Genomic DNA, 11334 nt, shown 5'->3' with positions numbered 1-11334 from the left:
TAAATTTGACAGTAGAACTGGTCGAAAAAATAAAACTAAAACGGATTGCTGGGGATACGTTTGTTTCAGTTTCATTTACATTATAGACCACCCATATGAATCTTGCAGCTGCTGAATTTGCTCTAAGTAAAGTTGCCAGGTAAAACCATTTTTGCTAAGTTTACCATACCAAAGCTGTACAGAAGAATAGGCTAGGTTGAATTGATCTTTCGGTGAGCCAACTATTAGCAATCTGTTTGTATGGGACCTAGAGGTATTATTATTTGTATTTGGTACAACGGGTACAACTAATATGTCAACTAGTTAGCCGAGTTGGGTAACGGCTACCAAAAACGCCATGCTTATGTTGACATACACTCATAAGACGTAACCTGCGAAGAGCGCGTGCAATACCAGACGCCTCCTTTGTTTGTTTACTGACGGAAGTTGACAGCTGGTAACGTTCATCCCATCGCGAAATCAAACTTACTGAACTTATTCTTGAGTTCATCTCTTGCCATTTGAAAAGTTCGACCTAGGCACCCTTCTCCGTTCTGCCGAATACCGTCATCATTTGACCCTACTCCATATGTTCGCGAAACATGCGCACTTGAAGCCATGTTCCAAGCTGTAGTGTACTCTCCGATTCTATTCTTGCACTTTCCTTTCATAAAGCTTTCATAAAATTCTCAGTACTTGACCGGACAGGACGGGTTCTGAAACAATCTTGTGCAGTATCTAAATAAAGCAAAGTGAAAATAAAGCCTTTTGTGATGTGAAGTGATCTAATAATTTTCTATCGGGAAAAAAATCATTGAAAAGTGCTTTGAATCGGGCAAAACGATACCTTCCGTAACTGTTGGAGCTTGTGATGGAGTGCACAGAAGTGTAGAAAGAAAATCGACCCGAGCTTGTCGCTGGACCAGAAGTCAAAAATCACGGTGATTAATTGCATCACACCCAGGAGAACCGATCCAGGAAAGTCATAGGTGGATTATGACTTCGTACCCAACTTTCGAAAGCAGTAACCCGGAGGAAATTTTCTACTCAACCTATGAACCGTCGAAGGAAGGTACGGGTACAAGTTGAAGTAAAAAAAGAATGGAAAATGGCACCAGGACGGAGAAAAAATCTATTGATCTAGGATGCTTGTTCTTCGTACTCTTAGATTGGATGTGTTTCGCATTTATTTTCGTTTCTGATTGTGCCATCTAGATTATATTTTTCTGGTTGAAAAAAAAAACTATTACATTTATTGTTTCCTTTTTCTCTGGGATTTCTGGTCCTAATTTCTTCTTTTGCTACCATGGATAAAACTACAGAAATACTCGAGTATGCAGTCAAGATTGGCATTGATCCAGAGAAGGAAACCAACCTGATTTATCTCGCCCGGCAAGGATTACTGCATCCGTTGCCGGAAAATTGGAAGCCCTGGTAAGTGTATATTGATTGTTTCGCTCTCGTATATTGACTTAAAGCTCATATCGATTAAATTGTTCAATTTTCGAAGTTATTAAAAAAAATATCCGACGAAAAGAACAAAATTGCTCATATTATACAAAGGGAACTTTTAAAAAAGACGATGGGTTCTTTCGATGTGAGTTTTATTACCGGGCGGATGACTTTGTTTTCATGAAAAAAAAATTTATAATGATACTTGCACCATGTTACAGTATTAGCCTATCTTCCGATCGTCCTGTCTGTTATTGTGGGTAATGCTATATACTTCTCTTTCTGAGTATTTGTAATCGGCATGTTTTGGAAGAGGCTGTACCGAATGGCACCACCCTGCTTATGATGCGTAAGATTGAGATGTCGGGAATTATATAACAGCTGTGCTTAAAACATTCAAATCAGTACTATCCGAAAGAACCAGCGAACTATGACAGAAATAATACATTGTTTATATACACGGTTACAAATCCATTGCCGGTACCATGATTAAGAAATTATGAAAATCATGAATCATGTCTGATAATGATGATTCTATGCGCAAAATGATTCATATCATGAGCAATAATTCATCATTTTGCTCATAGAATCATCAATAAAAGGCATGATCCCATAAGAAAAAATGTTCCATGATTTTCATAATTTCTTAATCATGGAAACGGCAATGGATTTTTAACCGTGTAGCGTTCTTTGTTATAGAAAAGATAAGTAATCAGTAATCTATACAGTTACCCTACAAAAGTCCATCGGAATTTGTAGAAATAATTTAAGCCAAGTTCGGATGGCACTGTATTCGAATTTTATTCAATGTTAAAAATATGACCTGATCAACATCTGAATTTTTTATATAAATAGATTGGAAATTATATGTTATCAACAGAAATATTTTCAAGAGCAATTATGAGAAACGCTTTCGACGTTTTATCTTTTTCATATAGAAAGGCTTTGCAAACATTGTGAAGTCCGACTTTCAATTCGATAAACACTTGACAAAAATAAGCACTTGGTTTTCTCGGGAATGGCTGAGCCGATTATTATAAACGTAAATCCATACGAAAGGACTTATGGTTCAGAAGAATGATATTGGACCCGTATTTGCATGATAGCTCGTGAAAAAATGTAGAAAATATGCAGAAAGATTTCCTTAGAGAATTGCATGTTTTGGTTCAAATTGCAGGTCTTATAACCCCATAGAATGTTATATTGAATATTTCACGTATCCGACTTCCGATTCCGAAATGTGCTTTCAACTCTCCCATAGACGGTTTGACCGATGTTCACAAGCGTAAATGAAATTACAATACATGGAAATTGAATTATTTTCAGATCCATTTTATGGCTCAGTGAACAGTTTTGGAGTTTTGCTAAAACATGGCTTTTGTGGTATTTGACTATTTGACATTTTCGTGGAATTCAACCGAATCTTAGCATACAGAACCGTGACGTTGTAGCGTTTCAAGCATGACGATATGAAAAGCAACAAATTTCTACTGGAAGTAGTGGTCGAATTGTTGAGTTCTGTTCAGATCCGACTTCCGGTTCCGGAGTTACGCGATGATGAGTGTTAAATATTTCAAACTGTCAAAAAAGTGACGGCACAAAGGAGATACAAATTCTGGAACAAACCTTTTTATCCATTTATATTTTCGTAGAATATATACAACTTCCCACAGACTATTTGCCGGTTCATTTTGCTTCAGTAGTTGCCAAAATATATCTCTGTCACTGAGTAACCTTTCCTTGTAAAAATCGTTCTCATAAAATTTCCTAGTTTCATCGATATCTGCTTGCTGACCAACTGCAAATCTTTCCAACAGTTTGAAAAATCGCACAGAATCATTTTCGAGTCGACTTTTAAGTGACGAAATCAATTGATCAAAAACTTCGAGCTGAGATTTCCTAGAAAAAATCCTTCGATTCAAAGTTCTTAGTCTTTTCTTGCATATGTCATGATATTTTGCATATGAATTGCATAAGGAGTGTATCGATGAGTAGTTAGCAACATTCAAACAGTTATTACTCTGAAATGGCTTATTTTTTTGCAGCGTGTTTTGCGGTGACATGTTTGTTTACATGTCAATAACAGCTGCGCAATTGATTGGTTTCGGTACGGTTTATCATTTCAATGATGAGTCGAATTGATCCGGAAACGCGAAAGAAAATTCTGCACACTTGGTGCTCAGAAAGTGGTGTCACGTACAACCACGGAACGACCGAAATCAGCATTTTCGCGAAAAATTTAGTTGATTTGCTGATTTTAGTTAGTTATTTTTTGAGACAACTAAAAAATTCTTACTTTTGCTAATTTAGATTTTTTATTCTCATTCCCTTAATAATAATAAAATATTTGTTGAAATGACTATTTTTTTTAGTTGAATTCACAAATTAAACGTGCTGTCATTTCTTTTTTTTTTCATAAATACGTTTATTTCTTAAGGCAGTTTACATAAGTTTTTCTTCGCCGTAGCATCACTTTTACAAAATATTCTTATTCTAATTTAATTCTAACATAGTCACAACGTTTTGAATTTATTAAAACATATTCTCTTATAGCTTAAATATCATCTTAGGTAACTCGTCATTAATTATGAAATCTACTCGGAAATATTATTTGAACCAAACGATTAACTTCTATAATTTATAAAATAAGCTGCTATTTTCAGACATTTTGTTGATAATTTCATAAACTGTTTCGAGTTTGTTTGTATCATTACATAATTTTTATTCTAATTTAGCTTTTGGTTGAACTCATGGACGCAGCTGGGATCAGAACTAAGTCTTAAAAGGGGCCTTTATTAAATTGAAACTCCAATTTTCTTTATGAAATGATAAATAAGTTTCATGTATGAAAGGTCACGACAAGCAAGAATGTCTCGAACTGGGATATTGGATAGTCTACCTTGGGTACGCAAAGAATTTATTAGTTGAGATCTGACATCACGATACTCCACGCATGTCCAAACGACATGATCAATATCCCGATAACCTTCTCCGCAAGCACAATGATTAGTCTCGGAGAGCCCAATTCGAAGGAGATGTGCATCTAACGTGTAGTGATTGGACATGAGTCTGGACATCACACGAATGAAATCCCTACTCACATCCAGTCCCCTGAACCATGCCTTTGTCGATATTTTCGGAATAATTGAGTGCATCCACCGACCCAGATCATCTCTATCCCAAGATGCTTGCCAGCTGGCAAGTGTTCTTTGGCGAGACGAGCTATAGAATTCGTTGAAAGCAATCGGTCGCTCATAAATTTCACCCTCAATAGCACCACGTTTGGTTAGAATATCGGCTCTTTCATTGCCAGGAATGGAGCAATGAGCCGGGACCCAGACTATAGTGATTAGATAATTATTGTTCAATATGTCGTTCAGGCACTGTTTTATTTTGCCCAGGAAAAACGGTTCATTTTTGCCAGCAGCGTTTGAGCGAATGGCTTCAATTGCACTCAGACTATCTGTGAAGAGGAAATAATGGTTTGGAATTAATGTGACGATTACACTCAAACTATAATGAACTGCTGCTAGCTCTGCTATATAAACAGATGCAGGTTCTTGAAGCCTAAATGAGGCCGAAACATTATTGTTGAACATACCAAACCCTGTCGCTTCTTCAATTCGCGATCCGTCCGTATAAAACATTTTCTCAGAGTCAATATGCCTGAACTTACTTGAAAATATTTTTGGGATTTCCGTCGAGCGTAGATGATCCGGGATTCCACGCACTTCACGCTGCATGGATGTATCGAAAAATAAAGTTGAGTCAGGGGCACTTAGGATGCTGACACGGATAGGAATATATCTTGAAGGGTTGATTTCCTGTGTGCTGTCATTTCTTAGCTAAGGCACATTTCATTTCCATTCAACTAATTTTTCAGTTGAATCAAAGAAACAAAATGTTGTTTTCAACCAATATGAATGGTTGAATTGGCTTCTGCAATCTGCAGCTATATGGCGCCCTGTCACCGAAACGGTAACACCGTAATGACTACTATCCACTAGATGGCACACTACTGCCGACAAAATTTCAGACGCGGTTGTCTTTTCCATATTGGCAGGTATAAATACGATGTTGTATTGGAGAAAAAGACAAGAACATAAACATCTTTTTGAATTTTTTTTCTTTTTAATCACTGTTTTCTTCATTCTCACTGAAAACTTTGAGCACTCGGAAAACAAAAACCTAATACGAATACTTCATCACAATTAGAGTGAAACATTCGAAATTCACTTCACTGTTCCGCGTAAAAACATTATTACGCACAATCGCTTCAAGTGCGCACAAATTCTGAATAAATACGATTTCCACTAACAGTTTACGACATTTTTACATATCGGTTTAGAAATTCAAATAAAGATATATCGAACACATGCGAAAAACATCAAAACAATTTTCAAGCAGTTTCAATAAAACTGTCCTTTTTAGCTTCTTGATGGATTGTTTTGCTTTGACACTTCTCATGAGTTTTTGGCTAATAAACTTGTTAATAATACCCATTTCAGTTTTGTTTTCTTTGTGCTGTGCTTTGTGCTTCAGTAATGATGGTGATAGATAAATAGAAACAAATTTTCTGATTTTAATAACAAAATTAGTTGTCAATGAGAATTTCGTGTTGGATTGAAATATTGCTGGTTTGTGTCCAGGATATTCACCAACTAAACACATTCTCTAAAAATAAGAGTTTTTTCAGCAAAGTAAATTCTCAATTTTAACTAATTTTATAGTTATTTTGGAAATTTTGTTGTTAAAATCAACTAATTCAAAAACAGTAATACGAATTAGGCGCAGAGCTAATTTCGGTCGTTCCGTGACGAAATTGCAAAACGGGTGAAAGTGCACCACACCAGTCTCAAAAATATTATCGTTCGGTAAGATCCTTTCCATGAAGTTCGGTAAGACCCTTTCCATGAAGAATTTGCCCCGAACTTAAAAGTGGTTGAGTACATCAGGAAAAACCCATCAACGTCTTCGCGGGATTTGGCCAAGGAGTTCAACACCACCATCGGGATGATTCAACGGATCAAAGTTTGGAACTCCCTGAAAACGTACAAGAAATATAAGGTGCCGAAAAAGTCCCTGGTACAGCAAGTTCAGGCCAAAACAAGAGCGCGAAAACTGTATAACAGGATTCTACAGAACAAAGACGGATACATCCTGATCGACGACGAAACCTACGCCACCTACGAAATCGGTGTACCAGGACCTGGACGACGCTGACACCACGGTGGCGATGGAAAAGTTTGGGTAGAAGGTGTTGGTCTGGCAAGCAATTTGTACCTGTGGTTTGCGGTCGTCGATTTTCTTCACGAAGGGCACAATTAACGCCAAGGTGTACGAGGAAGAATGTTTGAAGAAGAGAATGCTGCCACTGTACAGAAAGCATAAGACTCCTCCTCTCTTCTGGCCGGATTTGGCTTCAGCCCACTACGCCAACTCCGTTCTACAGTGGTTGTCAAAAAATAATGTATAATTCGTGGAAAAGGGCATCCATCCACCGAACTGCCCGGATCTTCGGCTAATTGAAAGGTATTGGGCAATTGTCAAGGGGCACTTTCGGAAGGAAGGTACAGTGTCCCAAAACATGCAGGAGTTAAAAAAAACTGGACAGCTGCCACCAGGAAAGTCACAAAAGTAACTGTGCAGAATTTAATGAAGAATGTCAAGTCCAAAGTGCGAGCGTTTCACAGAAACTAGGATTTTCTTCAATATAATCAGTGAAATGCATAAAAATGTATTTTTTTCTACAATATATCGAAAACTGATGTCAAAATATGTTTTTTTCGCTTGAATAAAAATTCAATAATCAATGTTACTAACTACTTTTTGATGCAGTCCTTATATTGTTTTGAAATTTCAAAAAAAAATCAAAAATGTTTCATACAGAATTACCTGTAATGTATTGATTTGTATACGTCCATGGGAATTCCATGCAGGATACAAATTTATTACATATTACCAAAACTAAATACAGAATTGTGCCTACTTCTCATCTTCCAACGCAATACAAAATCAAACCCATGTTTTGTTACAATATTTACTTGCTTCTGGTCTGCCGCCTCTTAATTTCGGGTCTTGAGTGTAGTTTATTTGGTCAGATTATTCTTATTATTCGTTTATTAGACCTCGGCTTAAAGCGTCACCAGTATAATGAAAACAAAAATGTATACAAACTTTTTATTCATGATTCAATTCAATTTTTCAAACTGTTTTTTATAGTAACCAATGAGCTTCAAGCAATCTTGTATATTTTACTTGTATACGAATATGGAATTGCCATTAAAGTCTCATCAGTTCTGCATGTAAAGCTGATATAAAACCACAAAATGGCGAAATAGTTAGCTGTAACAATGCAAAGGTTGATTGCTTGATTTCTTCACTAGTAATGTTGTTATAAAGCACAATGTGCAAATGTCAAAATTGAAAAAACGAAAACAGCTTTGCTAATGCTATTACATATATGAAGTTTTGTGTTAAAAAAAACTTCCACCAGATTTTTTTATCCCTTATCATTAACCAAACTGAAAGTGAATCAAGAAAAAGCACAAAAGAACTGCTCTGAACAGTACAGTGGGCATGTCTGTTGTGATGGTGATTACCTTTCGAAGGTATTTATTGCTGCTGCTTCTTCTATTTGAACCATGCCGAATATATTTGAGTGTAGTGAAATATGTTCAATTTAGATTTTATTGCTATTTTGTTCAGAAACTTGACATCTTTAGCAGTGCTGTCTAGCCGAAATATTGATTATTCAATTTTAAACTACATTCGATTTGCAATGAATAGAATTAGCCGAATAAACAAGAGAAATGAAAATAAGATTTCAAGATTTCCATTTCAGGAATTCGATAGAGTTATTAATTTGTTACCTAAAGTTTTGCTTTTCACCAATCCGCTATATTCTAAAGTACAATGGAAGTAATTTCCTTCGTCCCTACTTGATAAATGAAAAGCTTCATTTTGGAAGAAATGCATGTCCCAATGTTCTTTTTTATGCTCATATTATGTTTTTGTCAGGCAAACTGAGCTTTTAAGATTTTACAGAAAAAAAAAGAAAACAATAAATCGGTATTATAATAACATTATACTTGTTGTTGTTATTATAAAAATCGCTACACGAAAATTTTTCAACTTCTTTGTATAGACGCCAAACAAAAACTAACCGTACGATATGCGTCAAAATTTGACAGAATGTGTATAAAAGTGTTGCCAACGTTGAGAGAATAAAAGTTTACCGATTGGACAAGCGCGGGAATTTTAAAATGAAAATTCCGGTTCTTTTTTTTATCATAAGGTATATATTTGCAGCATAATATCGCTAATGGTTGTACATTTTATTCTAGCGCTTTATAATCACATCGTGTCAACTATGATGCTAGGTAATTGCAGTGCTTTTATGGATTTAAATTTCTAATATATGACTTAAACGTAATGTTAAACTTGCAATACGACATCTATATCGTATTAGTCTTGATTTCATGTCAGTTCGGTGCTGTCACTTAATGCTTATGATTACTTTAGGTCATTGCCTTGCTTGATTTCCGCAATTTTTCAATCTGCAACTGCTTAAATTGTGCAACGCATTTTGGCGACTCCCTGACATAATTGATTAATTCCTTTATCGTTCCAATAAACTTTCTTGCCAATAAAACTCTTTCAATTGAATCGTGAACAAAATTACTTGCATTATATTTATGTATCAAATCATGTTACTACCCATGCTACCTGCTGGGCCTGGGCATCGCACCACTTTTACACCGGTTCCGCATAATGGTACGATGGCAGATCCGACCAAAACAAAGTGTCTCCTTTGTTGGATTGTAGGAAGGGCAGCTGACGCTTATGGAGGCATTCTTTTCTGTATTTGGCTGTTGATGACGCCGGTCACAATGAACAGTTTGCTTGATTTGATGCATCCACAGATCCCCTAGTGCACCAAATACTTCTAACCGACTTTGTCGACCTTTTCCTTCTCGAACGTCTCCGTAACATCTGAACGGAACTTGGTTACAAAAATAAAACTTCAAGCCTAGGAATCTGTTTGGTTTTCACTCTATTACGACGCGTTTCTGTTGCAGCATTTTTTTTGACGAAACTTCGCACATATAATCATTACACTCTGAACATGTTTTAGCAAGTTATACACAAAAGGAATTGCTATATTGTTCCTAGTACAATGTTTGGACTTACGGTGAAACTCTCAAAGAGTGAGCACGTCGTCTGCTGTTAGTGCGGTAAAAATTCTAGTATTTCGCGAGTAAGAAAGATTTTTTGCAATGCAGCTAGGTTTTCTCTGGTAGTGCAGTGAAAAAGAAAATCCATTGGACTAAACACGAAAAATTACTGATACTAAAATTTAGGTTCCTATGCCGTCGGCCCACGTCACCTCAAGTGAGGTGCCGCCAAACAGGTGATGGAAGATCGATTTCAAGCAAAAATGACATAAGGGTAACGTGATGATTATTACAAACGTAAATCAAAGTATGCCATATTTGCTGATGTAATGAAAAAAATTGTACATGGTCTTTAATAGGAAGCAAATCTTCCTGTCGATTTATTCGATTTTTCCTGCAACACGTTTTCCAATACACTTATAGAGTGTACTATTATTTTCGTTTCGTGCAATAGCTCTGAGTATATGAAAAAAAACGATGTATACGATTAAAATTCGAATCGACCACGTTTATTCCACAAACTTAGCATCAATTATTCTTCGATAATTTTTCTTAGGACCAAAGCAATGGTATTCAAATTAGTCGTAGCTGCTGATTGTAGGCCAACTAATCAATAAAACAGTATGTTGCATCAGTTTACGAGATTGATATAGGATCCAATTGTCCGGTATGCTGAATGTGCTTAGGAGCTGTCCATAAAAGACGTCACGCTTTGTTGACGATTTTTGACTCCCCTTGCCCTCTTTGTCACAAATTGTCACAGAAGTAAAGACCCCCCATCCCCTATATCACATGTCACGAATTCGAAATAAATAAAATTCATCTCAATACATTCTCAATATGTATGACAAACCATACCAATATGAGGGAAAATCGATTTATTAAATGCTGTCATTAGATTAAAAAATATCCCTGACATTACAAAATAATCGGAATTATTTAATTAATATCAATTATATAAATTAACAAAAGTATTTGGTTGGAATTGATGAAACATTTAAATCATCTGTTTTATTCCTCCTAGCGGTACACAGGTATATTATTGTTTTAGGTAAACAATAATATTTCCTTAGTGTAGCATACAGGGCTGAGAAAATAAAGACCAAAACCTCATCAAAACGAGATCACTGCCGAAGAATCTTTTCATGATCAGTTGTTCAGTGAATTTTAAATCACATCGATCAATATCGGTACTGATCTTCCGGTGGTACCCTGAATTATGTGATATGCACATTGAGTATGATGGTGTTAGCGTGTAACAGTGGGTGACAGTGCGGGATAACGGTGGCTTGCGTTGAGTCAAAGGCCGAGAACGAGTGTCTAGAATATAAGTGGATATCTGCGAAAAGAAGAATATCACATTGGCGATCCTGCCATGATAAACTGAACTGGAGAATCTTAAATTCATTATCATCATAAGTATGATTAAGATGATTTACAGACGACGAGAAAGCAGAAAAAAAGAAAGAACGATGTTAAGCTTTTTTTTCAAGTGTTGCCAGAAGTGCGCAATGAGTGAGCCAAGTTCAGCTCATGGCAAATAAAATTAAAAATAATCAGCAATAAAAACGATAAGAGATGCGTTGGGTTAAGCAAATAAACAACATGGAGTACATTGCACCGAGTAAAGCTCAAGGTCAATATTAAAAAAAGAATAACTGTTGCGTCGGGTTAAGCCCATGGCCAACATAAAGTTCATTGAACCGAGTTTAGTTCATGGTCTATA

General features: G+C 36.1%; 1 protein-coding gene across 1 annotated transcript in view; it reads left to right on the top strand.

The window, feature by feature from the left end:
• Positions 1–672: 672 nt before the first annotated feature.
• The window catches only part of LOC131434583 (centrosomal protein of 164 kDa), a 48399-nt gene continuing 37737 nt past the window's right edge, over positions 673–11334 (top strand). The window contains exons 1-2 of the mRNA XM_058601427.1: positions 673–1051; positions 1302–1413. Coding sequence (XP_058457410.1) covers positions 976–1051; positions 1302–1413 — 188 coding nt within the window. The 5' untranslated portion in view covers positions 673–975. The remainder of the gene's footprint in view (positions 1052–1301; positions 1414–11334) is intronic.

This window comes from Malaya genurostris, chromosome 3, assembly GCF_030247185.1.
Source record: "Malaya genurostris strain Urasoe2022 chromosome 3, Malgen_1.1, whole genome shotgun sequence".
NCBI lineage: Eukaryota > Metazoa > Arthropoda > Insecta > Diptera > Culicidae > Malaya > Malaya genurostris.
This window is presented reverse-complemented; position numbering and strand designations above follow the sequence as displayed.